The sequence below is a fragment of the Myodes glareolus genome, chromosome 17 (assembly GCF_982192425.1).
Source record: "Myodes glareolus chromosome 17, mMyoGla1.1, whole genome shotgun sequence".
Lineage (NCBI taxonomy): Eukaryota > Metazoa > Chordata > Mammalia > Rodentia > Cricetidae > Myodes > Myodes glareolus.
In genome coordinates this window covers 65,983,006-66,004,525 of record NC_142042.1, presented here as the reverse complement: position 1 = coordinate 66,004,525, position 21,520 = coordinate 65,983,006, and the positions used below count along the sequence as shown (strand labels likewise).

The window sequence follows — 21,520 nt, the reverse complement described above, 5'->3', positions numbered from 1 at the left end:
AGACATGATTTCTCTGTGCAAACCTGGCTGTCCTAGAACTCACTCTGTAGACCAGACTGGCTCAAAACTGCCTGAGTTTAATCCTCTGGGATTAAAGGTGTGTGCCACCACTGCCATGCTTCTATTGGGGTGTTTTGTTGGCATGTAACTAACTCTGTGCACCACATTCATGACTTAGAAAAGGGCCTTAGATCCCCTGGAACTGGAATTACAGATAGTTATGAACCACTGTGAGGGTACAGAGAACTAAACCCAGGTTCCCTCCAAAAGCAATAAATCCTCTTAACTGTTGAGAACGCTCTTAACTGCTGAGCCATCTCTCCTCGCATATACTTTGCAAAATTTCTTCATCTTTTTCTTCAAAATATTTTTTCTTCTTTTTGTTTTTTTTTGGGGGGGGACATGTGTCACAGTACCCATATAGAGGTTATAGGATAATTTGGTTTTTTTTGGGGGGGGACATGTGTCACAGTACCCATATAGAGGTTATAGGATAATTTGGTTTTTTTTGGGGGGGGACATGTGTCACAGTCCCCATAGAGAGGTTATAGGATAATTTGTTTTTTTGGGGGGGGGACATGTGTCACAGTCCCCATATAGAGGCTATAGGATAACTTGCAGGAGTTCAGTTTTCTCCTTAAACTCTTCTAGGTCATGGGGATTGAACTCAGGTTGACAGCTTGGTGATTAGCGGCCTTATCTGCTGAGCCATGTCACTAGCCCTTCAAAATCTCATAGTTGACTTGTTTCCCCTCACTTTTTTTCTTTTTTTTTTTTTGGTGTGGCTGATTCTGTTTCAAGGTGACAACAGAACCATAGAGGAAGACAGTCAAGAGTCAAGGTCTTGCTCTGGCCTCCACGAGTATTTTTGTGTGTATGCATCCTCTGGAACTGGAGTTACACGTGGTTGTAATCTGTGTAACATGGGTGTTGAGGACTGAACCTGAACTTGGTCCTCTGCAAAAGCAGCAAATGCTCTCCAGTCCATGCAGTATCTTTTATTTAAAAAAAAGAATTGCGTGGGTGGTAAGAAGTGAGCATGCATGTGTATGGAGCCAGAGGTAAGAAGTGTACCTGCATGTGTAAGGAGCCAGAAGTAAGAAGTGAACATGTGTGTGTATGGAGGCCAAAGGTTGACAATGGGCATTTTCCTCAAGTGCTTTTCCCCTTTACCTCACTTTTTCAAATAGAATTAAGGTAAACCTGAAGCTAATTCTGCTTGACTGGCTGGCAAGCAGGTCTAAGATTCTTCCTTCCTGTGTCCTTAGCCTTGAGATTACAAGTATGTGACATCTAGCCCAGCTTTTCATGTGTGCTAGATGCAAACTCAAGCCTCCTGTTTGCACAACCACTCCACCTACTGAAGCATTCCAGCCTAGTTCATTATTTTTTCTTGTTAACTTTTCTAAGTGAACAATTAGCTTCATTTGTTTTATATGGAATATATGCCACAGGGCCAGTGTAGAGGTGATAGGGCAATCTGAGGGATGATTCTCCTTCCACCATGTAAGTCCTGGGGATTGAATTCAGGTTGTGAGCCACAGTGGCAAGTGTTTGTTTTACTTTGTTTTACTGAATTGTCTTGTTGAATCATTATATTAATTTTTTATTACATCTGTATGTGTATATAGGCACATGTGTCATTGTTGGAGGTCAGAAAACAACTTATGAAAAATCAGTCCTTTCCTACTGTGTGGGTCCTGAAGATGGAACTAAGGCAGCAAATGCCTTTATCTACTGAGACAATTTGGTAGTTCCTTTGTGACATTTTCATATACTATTATCTCATATTTCTAAAACCACAGAGACTTGTTTACTTGTCAGGTTCTCCTCTCTCTGTATAGAGTTTATTCCAAGTTACTTCTCTTCGTATAAAGCTCTATTACTCATGTGAGATGATTTCCTTATATCTGGTGATCTTTGGCTTAATATTTATGATTAAACACTGAAAAGCACATTGGACAATCAATTGTATCCCTACTAGTAGGAAATCACCTACTAAAGATAAGATTAGCACTTGTATTTTTGAGAGGGTCTCAGTGTGTAGACCAGGCTGGTCTCTGCCTGGGGTTACAGGTGGCACTACCATACCTGGCCCTATTATATTTAAGAGTGTTACAAAGAAGGGCTGGGAAAATGGCTCATCAGCTTAGAGCACTGGCTGCTCTTTCGGGGGACCTGGGTTCACTTCCTAGTACCCACATGGTGGCTCACAACTGTCTGTAACTCCAGGTCCAGGGAATCCCATGCCCACTTTTGACTGCTGCTGGCACCAGACATGCACATGGTGCTCACACATATATGGAGGCAAAAAACCCTATATACATATAATAAAAATGAACCTTTTTCCAGATTTATGCCATATATAAAGATCAAATTCAGAATTAAAAATCTAAAAAGTACTAGTATAAAAATCATATCAGGCCTGGAAATACAGTTCAGGTTCAAAGTTCATGCCTCCGTGGCCTACGCCACCACTGCCCAGTTCACATGACACATTCAGAACAACAAAACTTATCAAGAGCTGGGCAGTGGTGATGCACACCTTTAATCCCAGCACTGGGGAGGCAGAGGCAGGTGGATCTCTGTGAGTTCAAGGCCAGCCTGGTCTACAAAGTGAGTTCATTCCAGGACAGCCAGGACTGTTACACTGGGAAACCACGTCGATAAACCCAAAACAACAACAACAAAAACTTAGCAGCTAACACAGAGGAGTACCATTTTAATCTTGGTGTAGAAGAGATTTCAAAACAAACAGTGCACATTAAAAAAGAGTTTAATACCCAAAGATAATTTTGGCTACAGTAAAATAAACAAAAAGTTCTACCAACCAAAAATAAGAGAAAATAACAGATTTTGTTTGTTTATACTAGGGTTTCTCTGTATGAACCTGAAAGTCCTGGAACCCAACTCTATAAGAGTAGGATTAAGAGATCTGCCTACCAAGTGCTGGGACTATAGGTGGGCACCACCATCTCTCCCAACCCTCAAGAGATTTTTTTTTTTAACTATTATCTCTTGTCCTTGATTGTTATATTTTTGTTGTTATGGCCCATAGGTTAAGAACACTTGCTATTCTTCTACAGGATCAGGCAGCTCAGAGCTCCAGGGGATCCAACACCTCACAATGCAGGCACCCTCACCACACGGCACACAAAACTTCACACATACACAAAATAAATAAAGCTTTTTTTTCATTTTTTGAGACAGGGTTATGGATTTTTTGAGACAGGGTTTCTCTATGCAGCCTTGACTGTCCTGGGATGACATAATTAGTTCTAGGACAGCGGGCCATAGTCTATAGTCAGACCCTGTTTCAAAAAAAGTTAACAAGAAAAAGAAAGAAAAACTTCAGCTTAGCTAATAAGATTTTTTAATTTAAAAAATGTTTCTGCTAGTTATATTTTTAACATTAATTAAAACCAATAAATAGTAATTACACCGGAAATAAATAATAAATCAAAACATAAAGAAATAAAAGCAGTCTGGAGAGACGGCTCAGAGGTTAAGAGCACTGGCTGCTCTTCCAGAGGTCCTGAATTCAATTCCCAGCAACCACATGGTGGCTCACAACCATCTGTAATGAGGTCTGGTGCCCTCTTCTGGAGAGCAAGCATGCCTGCAGGCAGAACACTGCGTACATAATAAGTAAATCAATAAATCTTAAAAAAACAGTGAGACCTGACTACCTGCCCGCGGAGTTGTCCAGCCGGTGGTCCTGTATGTAAGGAAGCAGCTATCCTAGTTCCCTACCAGAGTCTTTTGGCGGCCTGAGACGGCCTTCTTCTAGAAATGTTACTGCAATTACCTCTAGTTATTTCCTTAGTCATAAAATCATTTTCTCCTTCCATCTAATTTATTAAATCTCGTTTTGGAAATGGAAAAATATTTCAAAAATTATAATGAAGGGCTAGAGAGACACCTCAGTGGGTAAGAATATCTGCTGCCAAGTCTGAGAACGTGAGTTGGAACCCACACTGTGGAGAGAACTCATTCCCACATGTAGTCTTGACTTCTACATGTGCACACCACTCCTGTGTACACACACAATATAAAATTGCAAGTCAAGATAATTTTGAAAGCCCTGGATGGGTAAAGAAAGCAAAAGAATCTCGACAAAACCAAGACCAGGACCTTTAGCATAAATAAAGGCTTTATTGGTCAATTCGGATTAATGACAGACTGGCATAAGCTCAATGCATTGTTTCACACACTCACAACCCTTAGGATGACACACAAAGCTAAGCTTATTGGCAATGGGCAATTTGAAGGGAGTGGAAAGGACCTGAAGACTTCGGAAGGTTACTGACAAAGCTACCGGGACCGAAACCAACTTCCAAGGAGCAAATCCAGGATGGAAAAGGGATCATCCAGAGTTGAAGATCTTTCAGAGACTGGATCTAAGGAAGAAAATCATACACATTGACAGAATAAACAAGACAGAGGAAACGTATCAGTAAGTAGGCGCAGCCTTTCCCCAAGGAGTTAAAAAAATGGGCCTTTCTGAGTAACTCTTAACGTACCACTGGTGGAACTGCCATGTGCTTCGTGATGGGTCACTGTGGTCTCGTTCCGTCCTTCACTGTCCACCACAGTGCGGCGCTCCTCCACGACCTGCAAGAAGGTCTGTATATCTCTAACACCACTGTTGAGTCTCGTGTTATCTTAACAGATCCTCCTTTTCAGGGCATTCTCTAACCAGTTTTTTAACTCTTCTCTCTCAACTCACCCCATCTGGCTTAGTGATCTTGGTCACAGAGATGCTCTTGAAATAGGGTTTGGGCTGGGGTTGAAGAAGTGGACCGAGACCTTCCTGGGAAACCTGGGAGTCAAGATCTGAAAAGGCAGAGAGATAACAGCCAGGAGAGAGTGGGAGGAGGAGACTCCTGAGATAGCTGGAGGAGGAGGACATGGCAAGTGTGCCCTCCCGCCAGACTCACCGTTGTCCTCTCTGGCTCTAGAACGGGGGGTCACAGACCATATATCATCCAACTGCAGAAGAAGCCACACAGAGTTGGTGAAACTTGAAGAGTCAGAGGCCCAGACTCCTCCTAAGTTCCAAAACCCCCAAACACTTCCATCTGGGCAGCTAATGTTCACACACCTTCAGTAGTTCTATACGGACTTCTACCAAACTGATCTCATGAAACACTTTCCTGCATCTTGCATCTTCAAGATCTTTCTTTTCAAGACAGAGTTTCTCATCCTGAAACATACTCGATAGACCAGGCTGGCTTCGAACAAACACAGATCTGCCTGCCTCTACCTCCCTGGTGCTGGGATCAAAGGTGTACACCATCATGTCCGACTCAAGATTTTTTCTTTCTTTCTTTCTTCTTTCGTGGGTGTATAGACCAGGATAACCTTGAACTCACAGAAACTGGCTTGACTCTGTCTCAAGAGTGCTAGGATTAAAGGCATGCAATATCATGCCCAGCCTCAAGACCCCTTTTTAACCAAGAATTAAATTAAAGAATTAAAACTAGTAATTAAAAAAAAAAAAAAGCAGAGTCAGGTGGTGGTTCAAGGCCAGCCTGGTCTACAGAGTGAATTCCAGGACAGCCAGAAAGACACAAAGAAACCTGTCTCAGGGGGGAAAAAGGGGCAGAATATTTCCATCTCCCCTTTGTATTCTATTCTCCTGTACTGCAAAAAGAAAATGGAAGCAACAGACTGGAAAGATGGCCCATAGGTTAAGAACACTTGCTATTCTTCTATAGGATATCAGGCAGCTCAGAGCTCCAGGGGATCCAACACCTCATAATGCAGGCACCTACACCCACATGGCGCACAAAAATTCACACAGACACAAAATAAATAAAGCTTTTTTTAAAATTTTTTGAGACAGGGTTCCTCAGTAGTTATGGCTCCAGTCCTGGAACTCCCTCTGCAGACGATGCTAGCCTAAAACTCAGAAATATGCCTGCCTCTGCCTCCTGAGAGCTGGGATTAAAGGTGTGCACCACCACCACCCAGAAAAAAAAAATCTTCAAAACAACAAACAGCAACAAAAAACCAAACTAACAAACATAAAGGTAGGCAGGTCCCTGAGTTTGAGTCCAGCATGATCTACACAACAAGTTCCAGGATAGCTAAGGCTACAGAGAGACCCTGTCTCAAAATACATACATACATACATAAAATAAAAGATAGGGTAGGGAACACTCTTGCAGGAAACCATAGTTTATAGCTCCCAGTACCAGTATGGTGGCTCACAACCACCCACCATAACTTGAGTTCCAGGGTATTCAATGCCCTCTTCTGACCTCTGTGAGCACCCGGCACATGTGGTACAGAAACAAACAAGCTGGCAAAACACTCATACATATAAAACAAAATAAATAAGCCTTGGGCTACATGTGCTAGCACATTTTAATCTAGAGGCAGAGGCAGGACTCTAAATTTGAGACCAGTCTAGTCTACACAGTGGGTCCCAAGACTCAAAACAAAAAGCCCAACAAAGAAGAAAATTAAGATAAATGCACTAATTAGAGGAGCTAGAATTCCAACTCAGAGATTCCAGGAAAGGGTCTAGTCACTGCACTTTAGGTGCAGACAGAGTACTCACCCAATGAAAAGGTCCCTGAGACCCCCAATCTGGAGCTGGTTTGGGGGATTCAGGTCTTGCATGACTCTCCAAGACCCCCTCAAAGATCCTGGGTTGGTGACTATCAGGGTACTTAAGCATCGAGTCCCTCAGCGTCTGCCCTTCCCGCAATCTCTCACTAGGTGTTTCTGAGTCGGGACCTGGAAGTTCTGCAGAAAGTTGGGAGGTGATACTGGGATAGGAAAGGACTTAAGACACATTAAATCTTTGTGAAATCAGCTTCTGCACTCTCCATCCCCAACTACTCTACAAGGTCCGTATCTCACCCAGTAACCCAGTAAGTTCTCCCCCAGGGAAATCTACACACCAGGAGAGTGGGAAGGTAAGGTCCAGGCCCCCATCTCGCTGAAGATGCTATTGAAATCTCGTACTAGATCATCAAAGCCAAAGTTGTCGTGCAATCGCATCCCTCCTCCTGGGCTGAAGCTGAAACCGAATTCCTCCGGAGGCTGAGAACCATCAAACCTATAGCTTCCTCGACCCCACGTGCCTCTGTCTTCCTCTTCTTCGTCGTCGTCATCATCATCATCTCGAGTCATCCCTCCAAAAAAGGGATCTCTGTGGCTGCGAGTGGAGGCAGACAAGCCACGAAGATTTCAGCACTATCTAAGCAATAAAATCAACCCAAGGCCAGCAAAATGGGACAAGGGTAAGGGGCTAGGCAGCTGAAGAAAACACCGGAGGGGTGGCTTCCAAGTCAAAACAACGCTGATGAATCTATTCGGGTTTTGTGTGTTTCTAATTAGAGCCTATCCCAACCTCCCGACATCTCGCAAACGCCTCCCTGGTTTTTCTTCAGTGTCTCACTGCCCACTCCTTTTGACCAGGGTCCTGCTTACTTGCTCACTGTCCTCTTCCCCAAACCCCCATTGTTTTCTCCGCCCAGGTCCCTGTTGCATCACCCCACATTGGAGACAGGCACTGTCTCTCTTCTCTTCAGAACCGCTTTGGTCACTGTGGCGAGGCGAGTACTCAAGGTACAGATTTTTATCCTCACAGCAGGAGTTGAAGGGGGCGGGGAAGAAAGCTTTCCAAAAATACGGCGAAGGGGTCAAACATCCCCAAAGAACTCCCCTCCCTCATGTTCAGCCCAGAACTACACTCACCTCCGAGGTCCACGAAAGCCGAAAAAGCCCCGGAAAAGGTCAAAAAAGCTCATTACGATAGGGGCACTAGAAACTTTAAACTTCTGCAGGACATGGGCGAACACCCTGTCAGATATAGCTCGGGCTCAGCAGTCGCTGCCGGAAATCAAGACTGCGACGCGGCATTGTCGTAAAAATGCCGTAACCCGGAGGAGGAAGAGGCGGGGTTGATGGCGCTCCACAGACGCGAAGTTTCTTTCTCATAAGCCACCATTCAGTTTTGAGTGAAGGTGGGCATGTGGAATCCCCACGGTCCGAGACCGTATCCCTTCTAAGAGATTCTTCTGCCTGCCCACCTGACAGGTCCCAACGGATGTTTCTGTTACTCTTTATGGTTCCGAGTAAGCCGCCAGAGGGAGCAGCCTGTCCCGAGCCCTGCCTCGCCCCCCGCTCAGAAATCGCCCCCACTTTGTGTTTCTAGACTGATGTAAGTGACGTCCAACACTATTTGTTGGGCAGTGTTTTGCCAAGCTCTTTCCTGAGCGACTTCTTTACTGCTCAACAGAGAAGAGGAAGGATACCAAGAACCTCTTGAGCTAGTAGGGAATTAGTTTTGGCCATAAGAAATTATCTTAAACGTGTTTATTCGACACATGGTTTCTCTGTGTGGCCCTGGCTGTTGGGAATTCTTTAGACCAGACTGGCCTCAAACTGCCTGCTCTGCCTCCCTAGCGCTGGGATTAAGGGAGGTTACCACCACACCTAGGCACTCTTTTGAACTTGATAACAGACTGTAACCAACAAGGTAGGATTTCTACTAGGGAGGGAAGAGAAACTACTGAAGCACCCCGAAAAGAAAAGGAACAAAGAGCGTGTAATTATGAGATTCGGCACTCCAGAGGCAGAGGCAGGCAGAACTCTATATGCGGCTTGGTGTACACAATTTCATGCCAGACTGAGCTACGTAAGACCCTGACTCAAAAACACACCCTCCCCACCCAAGCCAGGAGGATACTTGCAGTTTGGGAAGTCCGAAGCAGAATCTCTTGAATCCTTTGCAGTATGATGAGTTTCAGGCTCTTATAAAGGTAAATAAAACTTCCTTTCCCATGTAATTCAAGTTCAAAACCTTTTACGGCACTATGCCCTCACCCCAGGTCTCGCTCTTCATCATCCACCCCTTTCCCAGAAACTGGGCATTTCTAAGCCACATAAATAGGCAAGGCAGGCAGGCCTCTGGAATTGAGACCAGCCTGGTCTCCATACCAAGTTAGAGGGTTAGAGGTCAGTCAGGGATACACAGACTGTCTTAAAAACAAAGCTCAGACAACAAGTACTGTAGTCTACCTCTATAAAGGGAAAAGGGCCTAAATTTGAGTCGTGCCAGTCAATAGCTACTGTTGGCTTCAGACTGCAGCATCCTTTAAAAGCACGCTCGGATTCCCGGTCCTTCCTCCTTTAAATGTTCTTACTCCTTCCCACCTCACTTCCTGAAACTTGCTGTAGATGAGACAGTTTCTAGGAGAAATGATGATTTGTAGTGGTTCTTTCCAGTCACAGGGTATGAAAGGGAATCCCCTTAAGGGCAAAATACTAGCACATTAAGGTGAGAGTTCTTAAAGGGCAAAGATTTCACTTTATTCCACAGCCTTCGAGCCTGCTAGAGAGGCCCAGTTGGTACGATAATACTTATTCACCAAGCTGGTCATCGACGAGAGTGAGGATATCCTAGACGGAGCAAGAATGGGCAGAGGCTGAAGGTAGAGGTTTGGTTTTTTTTTCTCCTTTTTTTATATATATATGTATATATATACAAGACACATTAATCCATTAAGTTTGAGGACACAGTACAAAAAAAAAACACTTCAACTAATTCATATGACAATGCTGTTCATATTTATGACGCCATTTTTTTGTGTGTTGTTTGGTTTTCCTAATAATAAAGGAGAAGACTTAGGGCCGTTGGGCTGATATATATTTGAGGGGGGGGTGCCTCCCTACCTCATCCATACACCACCAGGGTGAACAGGAAGAAGCGAAGGAAAAGGCAAGGCCCAGAGCAAAGTTTCATAATCTTGAATGCAAAGAGGAAGGGGGTAGGGTGGAGGAGAGAAAATACAAATCCTATAATACATACAACAGGGTGGGATGGTATAGGAATGGGACAGACATGAAGCTGAGGTGTGGGATGGGCCGCTGGGGTGTGGAGCAGCGGAATCGCCCCACATTCTTTTCTCTCTTTGATGCTGTTTCCATAGTTTCCAGGCTGAGAGCCCTCTCAGAAGATGGGACCGGGAGAAGAGGGTCAGGGCCTCAGTTGGCCCCCCAGCTGTAGCTGTTGTAGGCAGACTTGTTGGTCTGGGGCTTCTGCGGGATGGAGCTGGTCTGGCTACGTTGCCCGCTGCCCGTCTGCAGGGATGGGAGGGTTATGGGGGAGGAGAAAGGTGTCTAGTTAGTGGGACCAAACTGTAACATCTTGACGTGGAAATGTGTAAAATAGTTCTACTCTCTCATTTCCTTTACTTAGAGCCGACTATGAAGCCATAGAAAATTGATTCTACATAGCCTCTTTTACAAGGCGATCTTTTTCTTTTTAACCTTAAAGTACAGGAAAAATGAAAAGTGGACAAGAACACTTTGGAGATAATATGGTGAGTTGGTTCCATTCTTGTCAGTTGTCTTCCCCACTACCTATTGTCCTGATCTAAAAAAGGCAACTATGAGAATTCTGGCCTTTTTGAAGTGAGTGATCACAAGATGATTACATTCTCATTCATCTCTGTGAATGCCTCAATATGGAAAGCTTTATCTTTGAGAGCAAGGAAGTTGCCCAACCACCTATGTTGGAGGTCTTAAGTGGTCTCTTTTACCACCATTCAGATCCACCCACCACCACACATTAATTAATGTGAAACCAATCAAACAAAGGAAAGACCTGAGGCACCAGGCTCCAGATGCTGCCCCTAGAATCTTTTCCATTGTGGTAACCAAGTGTTTTCCAGAGTTGGGGAAGGGTAGAAAGATAAAGAGGGTGTTGAAGAGGGAAGGAAGAGAGGATGGGGAGGCCAGAGAGCTTAGCATAGTGTTTCTGTTTGTGTATCTCGATTTGTGATTGGGTAGGCTTTTCAAGTTATCTGAGGCTGTGGAGGTGAAATGGGGACTAAAAAGAAGTTGGTTCAAGCATATTATCATTCAGTTTCATTACCTGCTCCTCCTGCTGGCGCTGGCAACAGAGAATCATCTGCAAATATGGTAGCTGAGGCAGAACCAGGATATATGGAAAATAAAGGGACAAACTTTTGACAATAGAACTCCACCATTAGAAGGGAAAGCTAAAATGTCAGGGAAGGGAGAAGGCTGGGAGAGGTTACAAGGGAAGGTGTGACCCAGGTCTGACAGGATGAGGACAACTGTGCCACGGGAGGTGGAGGAGAAAGGTACCAAAGGAACTGGGCAAAAGGGTTTCAATCTGGCCCATTCTCTCATGTTTCCTTTGCCAACTGCTCATGTTATGTGCGCTTGTGTCTGTATGTGCTGTGCCCCTGGCTGGCACTGGGAGGGCTGGGTGAAGGTGGTGGTAAGGAAGGGTAAGAAAAGGAAAAGGGAGGCAGTTTTAAGGGATAGGAAGGAAGATGAAGGGAAAGGAGAAAGGGGGAAGGGCTATTACCTGGCCATCCTGCTGCAGGTGATGATGAAGGATCTGAGAATGTGGCTGCTGATGGGGGGTCAGAATATGCATAAAGGGGGCAGGTGGGTAGGCAGCAGCTGTGGCAGGATTGATGGGCCCTCCACTTCCTAGGGCTGAAGGCAAGTTGAAGGAGGCAGCAGGAGTACCGGAATGAAACCCTTGTTTCTCAAAGGACTGCTATCCCAGGAGAACAGGAGGAGAAAGAGTAAAAGGGATCATCAGAAAAACCTACTGAGCCCAAATACCTCTGTCCTCAGAAAGCAGCATGGTCAGAAACAATAGCACACTTCAAGTCAAACATTCAAAAGTCTTAGTCCTAGCTCTTCTTTTTTTCATAGCTCCATGATCCTAGGCTAATTAACCACTCAGTCTCAGTTTCCTCAAAATAAAAGAGATAAATCAGGCAATGGTGGTGCAAACCTTTAATCTGATTTCAAGGCCAGCCTGGTCTACAGAGGGAGTTTCAGGACAGCCAAGAATAGCTACTAAGGCTATACAGAGAAACCCCGCCTCAAAATAAAGAGAGAGAGAGAGAGAGAGAGAGAGAGAGAGAGAGAGAGAGAGAGAGAGAGAGAGAGAGAAGAGAGCGCTACTACTGACCTCTTGTCATAAGGATCAAGCAGAAAGATGACTGTCAAAGCACCCATAAAATCTTAGTCAGGCATGATGCTGCACACCTTAAATTCTAATTACTTGGGAAGCAGATGGATCTCTGCAGTTTGAGACTAGCCTGATCTACACAGTGAGTTCCAGGCTAGCCAGGACTAAAGAATAAAACTCTTCCTCAAAATAAATAAATAAAAATAAAATTGTACATTTCATGTGAATACAGGGAAATATGCTCATTAGTCTGGACATTCCTGCCTCTGTGGCTTAGCATAAATTAAAATTTCGTAGATATCTCTGAAGAAATGAATAAAAAACTGAAGAGATATCTTGAGTATGGAAGGTTCTGGGACATAAAAATGAAAACAGACATACCTATAGATAACTCAGTAACAAACTACTCACTTCATTTCCACTCATGATTACGAACTTACAAAGAAGGAAATTAACTAGTTTCCCTTCATTTCCATATTTATTCTCTTGCAAAGTTATGAAAATACTAAGTGGGTAGGTCAAAAGGCCAAGACTATTTGCACAGTAAATAAATGACATTAAATTACAATTTACAACACTTGACCTTCCTATGACATTTCTCATAAAGTCCTAGAGAAACTGAAGTCTACAGACAACTCATTTAGAAAAAGTAGAATGGCTTTTGGACACCTCTCCTCAGAGTTGTTCTAACTGTGACTCCACCTCCATCTCTTTCTACTTTCATCCACACCAGGCACCTACCTGGGTTTTGGAGTACACAGAACCCGAGATATCTGGCACGCCCGTGTTACTGGAGGTGACTGATACACCTAGGGGAGGAGGAAACAGAGAGGATTAGCTCTGTCTGCTATCAGCCTAGTCTCTGTTCCTAGGAAACGTGATGTCTGCAGCCTTTCTAGCTATGGCACTGCAAAAGAATTTTGGTATGTTTTTTTCCATCATTACATCAGCTCTGAGATGTTAGAATTCATAACATAAATGCTGCCTAAGAGTTCTTTTGTCCTTTCTAGATATGTGTGGAATATATGTATGAACCTCTTTTTGATGGGAGCACAAGGGGTATGAGCAAAATTTCAGTAGCATGATTTCAAAGCAAAAGGGTATTATAAATTTAATGTCCACTGTGAATCAGTCTACTCAAACTCCACTCAGTTTTGGCTCTTACTGTTCTACAAGACACTTTGGGACTCAAAATCCTTAAAACTACATTGCTAAGTATTAGGAACAGTTCAATGCAGAGGCCCCAGTGCTTATTCTCAGAGTCTCAATTCACTTCATGAACCTCACTTCTCTGGTTGAACAAATGCTAGGCTTATATCCTTGTGACTTAAAGGGCTTGCACAAGATGAATTTCTAGTTCTATAATTCTAGTGGTATGGAGGTGGGGAGGACACCTATATGAAACATAAAGGCAATGTCATTTTCATTACTTCAGTTTGCCCACAAATAACAGCTTTAATCCATATTTAACTCATGTTTCCTGTTGAAAAATTCCCTGCCACTACAGTTTAAAGTAGCCTGTAGTAGTATAATCCATTTTAATTTGTTCTCAGGCTAAAATAAACATACTACTACACTCTTCCTTCCTAACAGTATTGGTCAATGAATCAAGAGGACAGGAAAAGCCATGAGATAATCTAGCATGTCATTAGAGACATTTTAAACAAAATGTGGAAAATAAGTTAATTTAACTAGAAATTCACAATTGAAAAAAAAACATTATTAGCTCCTGTAAAAAGACATCATTAGCTCCTGTAAAAATAAAAAAGGAAACCAGAGAACTACATTCTTATCTTTTAGATTCTTGCCTCCAGAAGTACAGCATTCTTTAATTTGAGAAGCATTCTGATGGAGCTTTGTTTGGCTTTTTTTTTTTTTTAAGAAGCGATATATTAATGATAAAATCACAAGGAATCTTCCATTCACTCCATACAAATTCCAGAAACTCAAATTCTCCTAACCAATGCCTAAAAGAAAGGCAACCGTTAGGAGTTAAGTTCACAATCACTTTAGAATGTTCCAATAGAATTGATTTAGTCAGTGACTAGGTGCTTTTCTAGCTAGCACAAGGACCAGGGTTTGACCTCTAGCACCAAGAGAAAAAAATTAACGTTAAACTCTACCATATCCTAAGTCCAGATAGTGCCCTTGAAAAGGAACAAATACAATTCTAGGGGAAGAAAAAGAAGCATAGAAATAAAGCATAAAAAAAAAAAATACTTCCTTATCTCCAAAGCTTCTAAGGCACAAAGTAAACAAAGGGAACAGTGTATCAAACTCTTTTGGAGGTAGCAGAGATTTTCTTTTCAGACCCCAGATGCCTAGCTGAGAGAACAATGGGTTGCAGGCATAACTTTAAGTTCAGTTATGGGAAGGACTAAAGTTAGTGAGGTTTGATGGGGAAGGGAAATGAGCCAGGTTACAGAATATTTTCAAGACAAAACCAGAGACAATCTTTAATAGATAAGTGCCTACAGCTGACTTGGTTACACTCTTGCCAAGAGAAGCTAGGATGCTTACACAGGGTGGGAGAAACTACTTAACTGGAGCCACGCTGGGTGGTAAGGAGAAATTAGTTCTAGCAAGCTCCTACCTTGTTTATTTTTACATAAAAAGTTTAGTTCAAGTTTTAAATTGTATAGAAGAACCAGAAATGCAACAGGGAAAAAGAGAATCCTGTATAGTGGCTATAATAGCCTCTATGTAAGTATTAGAAAACCTAAAAAATAGCAGGCTTTGATTTCCCTATTTTTACTAGCTATTACAGAGATCCTCAGACTAAAGTTTTGCTCTCCTTCCCATCCCACATGTCCTACCTACCCCAATTACCCAACCGTGATAAAAAAAATAAATTACAAAACAATGTAGGTGGTAGGCAGAAGAAAAAAAAAATCATTTCTTACTTAGCGTGGCAGCAACTTGGAAAATTGGCTAAACTCCATAGGACCAGAGGGGTAAGGAACTGTACTAAAGGAAAGTTGGGTGTATGGTTTCTGATTAACCAAGGGTGGTTGTCTAATTGTTCAATTCTGCTATAAACCAACGGCTGACGGTGTACTGGTTAGTGAGTGCATGGAGGACAAACTTCCCAACAGGATGTCTGACCAAACATCTCTCACATAGCTTTGGCTACATCCACTAGTAAAAAAGACTAAAAATTCACAATCTCTGAAAAGCCATCAAAGGACCACGAATAGTGTTCCAGGCTAGCACCGTTTCCACAAAGCCCGAGCCATCAACTAAGTGATCACCTGATGAGATATTAATCAGACAGTCAACGTTGAGAACCAGATGTAGAAATTAAGCCTTGGACGATACTTCCCCTAACAACAGCTTTAGCCTTTCACTATGACGTGACACTAACTTCTTGTCCCTTGCCCTCAGCTTGAGTCAGAGGCAAGGGGAGGATCTACATGAAAAAGTAAAGACATAAAAGCATGGGAAATCAGTTTTGTTGTTTTTGTTTATTTTTAATAGCTTTACCAACCAATCAACAGGCTGGAAACGGACTGTTTTAACTATGCTGAAACACTAACAGCTCTTTGGCTATACTAGGGATTGACTCAAAAGACCGCCCTCCACCCTTTATCCACAATACAGCATTGGCTCCTAGTGTCCAGAAAGACATGCACGGAAAGAACGCAGAGTTAGCTAAAGAAATACCACAGTTTATTGAAGACTACAAATATTTTTTGTTACAAGTTGGAACTACATGCCTTCCAGAAATCAAAAGCAACAGCAGGCGTGTGCATTGATGCTTCGGAGGTGCTGCACCGCTCGAACTCGAAATGGGTAAGACAGGGTCAGACACATGGGGGAGAGGGAGATGGGGAGGGGGGCAAGTTCAAAAGCCCAGAAGGTATCCACCAACTCATTTCCCCAAGCCACGCAGGCCATGGCCTCAGCTCAGCAGGCTCTCCTCAGTGGTCTGGTTTCTGAAACAAGACTTCAGTGCAAATTTATACACACACACAAAACACAGCCCCCAGGCTTGGGCCAAATTAGCTCTCAGCCGTCCAGAAATGCTTGTAAGGGGGTGGATATTTTCTTCCTAAAAGGAATCAAATACATAAAAATAAATGAATTTAAAGGTTGATGAGGAACAGAATGACAAGAGCCCTCTGTTGGGGATTGGCAACTGGGGGTTCTCGAAAAGCTGCTATAGCAGATTTCTGAAATTTTAAGATAGGTTCAAGCTAAGAGTTTCAAAACCAGATTCCAATCTGATTCTGGACCACTTAGTACTTAAACCTAATGGTAAATTTGGGAGGTGAAGCCATTCTAAGTCAAAAAGCTTCTATCTCTATACTCAACCAAAGATTAGGGTAGGCCTTGTTCAATGAGAAAAGTAGCCAAAAGGAGTATGGGCATTAAATCTCAGAGGTTCCTCAAGATTTTGAAAATGTGTGTCGTGACCCGGTTTTATAGGTCACAGTTCAAACCTCTATCTATCTATTAATACCTAAGCCTATCTGTTGTCTTCTGTGCTCAGTTCTCTAATTACTATGAAGTTTGGCTATTTACCCACAGAGTCCACAGAAGAATGAAGAACACTTGTTGGTAACTCTAAATCTCATAGAACTGTAACCAGGATGCAAGCTTTTAAAGATAACCCTCAAGTCCAACCCATTAGCAACTGCAGCAACACCTCCCCAGATTCACTCGAAAGTCATTAAGAAAATTACATGGAATTCTTTCCAGTTCTCTCAGGTATGGTATATACCCCAGTGCTCAACAGTGGTAAAGACTGCTAAAAATTAGAGGCAAGCCTGGGCTATATAGAGACCTTGTCTCAAAAGCAAAACAAAACAAAACAAGAAAACAAGTAAGACAGATGTGATGGTGCAAACCCTTAGTCCCAGCACTCTGGAGGTAGAGTGGATTCCAGGCCAACCTAGACTACATACTGAATGCCAGGACAGATAGGGCCACATAAAAAGAGCCTGTTTCAAAAAACAAAAACAAAATCACATTTTAAAAATCCATAAAGTGGGGGCTGGAGAGATGGCTCAGTGGTTAAGAGCATTGCCTGCTCTTCTAAAGGTCCTGAGGTCAATCCCTGGCAACCACATGGTGGCTCACAACCATCTGTAATGAGGTCTGGTGCCCTCTTCTGGCCTGCAGGCATACACGCAGAAAGAATAATGTATACATAATAAATAAATAGATAAATAAATAAATAACTATAAAGTGGGGTGGGGGAAAAAAAAACCATAAAGTTAGGCCGGGCAGTGGTGGTGTATGCCTTTAATCCTAGCACTCAGGAGGCAGAGGCAGGCGGATGAATCTCTGAGTTCGAGGCCAGCCTGGTCTACAAGAGCTAGTTCCAGGACAGGCTCCAAAGCTATGGAGAAACCCTGTCTCGAGAAACCAAAAAAAACAAAACAAAACAAAACAAAAACAAACACAAAACAAAAAATCATAAACTTTAAAAAACCTACAAAAGCAAAATTTTCTCTTCATCTCCATCGTCCAAAAGTAAAGCAACAATGTCAGTTAGAGAAGCAAGGGCTAGGCTACATGTGTCCATAAAATCCCTACACTACTTTCCTGCTATCAGATGTGCAACAAGTCTGTGCAAGAAGACTAGCTAAAGAAATGAAGAAGAAACCTAAGGGTTCAAGTCTCACTCCAAAGAGTAGTCAGTCGTGTCTACTCATTTTTCTCCACATTGTATATAGATCTTCTAGCTAGGGAATTAAAAAATGGGAAGTCATGTAACAAAATTAGTACTACAAACTTATGCCAAACCTATCATACATAGTCCGTTAGCTAGGAAAATATCTAAACCTTCTCTTCAGTACTCTTCCACTCTTGGTGCCATGCATACTACCATTTTCCCCAGTGATATTTCAGTGAGATCTTGGGACCCCTGCCATTTCTCGCCCAAACTCAGATTAGCCATTTGAGCATTCCCACTGTGAATAGTGGATACATGCCCTAGTACAAGCTCTTTGTTGGTACTGTTCTTAGACCTCTAAGCCAACCAAACAATTAACAATCATGTGGAGGGTGAGCTTATCTCAATGACCCACTTTCTCCCATCTAGTAATATCCCACACAGACCACTGAACAAGGGCCAAAGGGAACTTACCAGTGTTGTATCCATGAGACCCATATCCACTTGGCTGTTGGAAAGGGGTGGCCGAGGCATTCACACTGACATTCACACCATGCTGCTTGGAAGAGGTAGGAGCCACCTGAAGAACAAAAAGGACAGAAATGGAATAGAACAGCAGCAGATGGCGTCTGTCTCACCTGTTCTACTCCATCCTAAAGTAGGGCTGCCAGCGGTTGGTCCTTACTGACTGTGGTTGAATCAGAAATGCTTGAGGAGGTTATAGAATCTTCAGGAGGAGGAGCCTTACTGGAGGAAGAACGTGAGTGGGATAGGATCTGAAAATGTATCCCATCTTCCTGTTCTCTCCACCTCCTACTCCTGGCATCACACCATTATGGACTCTCCCCATTCAAACTGTAAGCCAAAACTTAACTTTTTCTTGTGTGAGTTGCTTTTGGTCATGTTATTTTAAAATGACAACAAAAAAATAACTAGAACACTAATGTCTTCAGAACTGACCTGAGCAGTTAAGAGATAGTTTGGGGGGGGGGGGGAGGACAATGGTAGCAGAGAAAGGAGGAGGTGGCGAAGATATAATGTATCACAATCCTCCTTTGGCTAACTCTAAGATCAGGTAAGCCTTGTTCCAATTAAAATCCCACATCCCTTCTTCCTAAATCAGAAATAGGCCAAAGGTACAAGTTGTTCCTCATTTATTATTAAGGGGTCATTTAGCCTTGAAAGCAGCTAGAATGATGCCCAGAATTGGGATCCTTCGCAACAAGACCAGTCAGTCAGTTACTCACAGGGAACACAGCAGGCCCATACTGGAAGGTGCTGGGGAGGCCCGGGACCCCTGTATAGTATGGCAGGCTGGTGTAACTGTAGCCAGGAGGCAGCGCCGGGTTCAGGAATGTCTGCTGCGTGGTGTGATGAGTCTGCGTCTGGTTCTGTTGGGGTTGGGCCAAGGTTGTGGCTGGGGCTGGGGAGGAGGCATCCCCACGGCCGAACTTGGTGAGGTCACCTAAGAAAAGAAGGGCTAGCTGCATACTCTATAATGTGCAAAGAGATCCCCAAATGAAAAATCCCCATCTTCCTCTGCCAACTTGTTACTTGTTTTCTTTAATCTCCATCCCATCCTTTTCCTATACCTTGCTTCTCCAAGGGCTTGAAGGACAACAATAGTTAAGGGAAGATGAGAAGACAGTGATCATTATGCATAAACAAAAACCCAAGGACTAGCTAGCAAGGCAATGAGATTGCCACTGTACACAGGGCAAAGTGGCATAAGGGAATACAGAAGAGGGTTCAATCAAACTTCCTAGAAAAAGATGGAGACTAACAGATACCCCACTCCCACAAAAATCACACTTCTGCTAAAATCTTAATTATGGAACTCTTCTTACTACTAAACACATTTGTATCTACACATCTCCCTGTATTCAGCTCTATCCCAATCCTACCAGAATAAGGGTTGCTGGCCAGGCTACCATCCCTCCCAGTAAGTGGAGTGGTGGGTGTGGGAAACGGGATACTGTAGTAATCCTAGAACCAAAATAAAAGAGGAGAGATTAAATTCCACTCATTCCCCAGCATGGAAACCACAAGAGGAAGCAAGAGAATGTTTGAGTACTGCAATTTATCCTGTTACTGATTAAGCAGGTTAGTGATAACATGAACACCAATTAATCTTGCATACACTGTCCCCCCTGCCTGGCCATGAGTAAGAGTCAGACAAGGTCTACGGATATTCTTGTTGGAGTACACATCAAGGTCTAGCAGGACAGACAAGGTTTAATCTTACATAGATCCTTCTAGCTAATTTTGAGAATAGGTTCTTCTTTCTGCCAAAGTGCTTAAGCTGAGTGTGGGGCCAGAGAAATTGGCTTAGTAGGTAAGAGTGCTTGCTACTATGAAAAGTAGCCATGGATATGACCATGGACATGCCTGGAATACTAACATGGAGGGTATATGGAGGGGTCAGAACAGAAAGCAGGACACACAGAATATCCTCCTCTGGCACTGCATGCACATATACTCTTAAAAATGTGATGCACAGGAAGCAGAGGCAAGTGGCTCTCTAAGAGTTTTTTTTGAAATCAGCCTCTACATAACAAGTTCTAGGCCAGCTAAGGCTATATAGTCCTAACTACATAGAATGAATGCTGGGACTAAAAGCATGTACCACCACACAAAGCCTTGTGTCTCAAAACAAAAGCTGCATGTGGTGGTGCTCCCATAATTCCAGCATTTGAAGATTTGGGAGGCTGAAGCAGGACAATCACCAAGGCCAGACTAGACGACATAGCCTACACAGTGAGATTCTGTCTCAAAACAACAAAGCTGGACCTGTTAACACAAGCCTGTAATTTAACTACTTGGGGACACAAGTCAAGTCTAGAGCTCAACACCAGCCTGAGCAATTTAGTGATACTAAAGGCATCGAAATATAGTATTTTTTAAAAATGCAAGAGGCCCTAGGTATGATCCCAAGAACTACAAAAAAATCTTAAGACATTAAAAATATCCTGACCATCTGAATAAGCTGGCTAGAGTTCCCACTAATTCCAATTACTCTTGTAAACTGCCTAAGACAATAAATGCTTAAAGTACCCCATTCTGGGGATTCTGGGAAACTCATTAGTAAAAAAGAAAGATAAAAGAGATGACACAGAGAAACAAAAAAATGAAGAAAAGCCAGGAAGGTTGGGTGTGGTGGCAAATGTCTTTGAGTCCAATACTCCATATACACAGGTAGGACTACGTAGAAAGACCTTGACTCAACACATTTACACACACACACACACACACAAAAAAAAAAAAGAAAGAAAGAAAAAAAAAGGTAATGATAGATGATAGATGTCAGTGACTTAGGAAATAGAGGCAGGAGAATATGAGGTCCAGTAGTTTGAGGCTAGCATGAGAAACATGGTGAGATACTCTCCCATTATTAAAATGAAAGAGTAGGAATATAGTTCAGCCTAGCACACATAAGTCCTACTTTCAATCATAAGGGAATCAATTTAAAAAAAAAGCAGAACAGAAAATTGATGTTGACAAATAAAGTATGCTAACAGTTTTATTAGTCCATCTGAGCTGCAGGTATGTAGCATGTATTTTAATTCAAATTACCAGTGTGTGTGTGTATGTATGTATATATACCATATATATATATGGTAAAGTATACGGGGGAAAAGACTGAGAAAAGGATAGCATATTGAACATCAGAAAATTCATTCATCAATTTTATTTGGCTTTTGTTTTTTTCAAAGAAAGGAGCTAATATAGTCAAGCTGGCCTTGAACTCACTATATAGGCAAGTTTTCCTGCCTCACTTCTCATATGCTGGAATTACAGGCAAGAGTCACAACTGATTTTAACATTAATTTTAATGTTTTCTGCTGGGAGGTAGTGGCACATGCTTTTACTCCCAGCACTTGGGAGGCAGAGGCAGATGGATCTCTGTGAGTTTGAGGCCA

At 42.8% G+C, this 21,520-nt stretch overlaps 2 protein-coding genes, 1 long non-coding RNA gene and 1 other non-coding gene across 32 annotated transcripts in view; 1 reads left to right on the top strand and 3 right to left on the bottom strand.

Moving 5' to 3' along the window:
• Positions 1-4,135: 4,135 nt before the first annotated feature.
• On the bottom strand, positions 4,136-7,871 carry Hax1 (HCLS1 associated protein X-1). The gene is made up of 7 exons (XM_048455969.3): positions 7,714-7,871; positions 6,915-7,171; positions 6,569-6,756; positions 4,941-4,992; positions 4,730-4,836; positions 4,524-4,614; positions 4,136-4,400 (listed from the first exon to the last, which is right to left on the bottom strand). Exons 1-7 carry the CDS (start codon positions 7,764-7,766, stop codon positions 4,315-4,317), a joined length of 834 nt encoding a protein of 277 aa, XP_048311926.1. The 5' UTR covers positions 7,767-7,871; the 3' UTR covers positions 4,136-4,314.
• A 147-nt stretch (positions 7,872-8,018) lies between these two features.
• Positions 8,019-15,816, top strand: LOC125414191 (uncharacterized). The gene is made up of 4 exons (XR_007236180.3): positions 8,019-8,780; positions 9,341-9,452; positions 10,220-10,343; positions 15,581-15,816. It is a non-coding gene; the product is annotated as an uncharacterized LOC125414191 (long non-coding RNA).
• Ubap2l (ubiquitin associated protein 2 like) overlaps positions 9,306-21,520 on the bottom strand; it is a 56,868-nt gene continuing 44,653 nt past the window's right edge. For 6 of the 29 annotated variants that reach the window (XM_048455747.3, XM_048455809.3, XM_048455773.3 and 3 more), the window contains 7 exons: positions 19,505-19,586; positions 18,848-19,065; positions 18,075-18,180; positions 12,722-12,789; positions 11,360-11,557; positions 10,898-10,948; positions 9,454-10,101 (listed from right to left, as the gene is read on the bottom strand). In XM_048455747.3, the coding sequence (XP_048311704.1) occupies positions 10,006-10,101; positions 10,898-10,948; positions 11,360-11,557; positions 12,722-12,789; positions 18,075-18,180; positions 18,848-19,065; positions 19,505-19,586 (819 nt within the window). In that variant the 3' untranslated portion in view covers positions 9,454-10,005. Of the gene's footprint in view, positions 9,421-9,453; positions 10,102-10,897; positions 10,949-11,359; positions 11,558-12,721; positions 12,790-15,627; positions 16,032-18,074; positions 18,181-18,847; positions 19,066-19,504; positions 19,587-21,520 lie in introns of those variants that run through there. The other 23 variants (XM_048455837.2, XM_048455897.2, XM_085678198.1 and 20 more) reach the window with 8 other exon arrangements.
• Positions 19,661-19,796, bottom strand: LOC125415166 (small nucleolar RNA SNORA58). Its single transcript, XR_007236542.3, has one exon. It is a non-coding gene; the product is annotated as a small nucleolar RNA SNORA58 (small nucleolar RNA).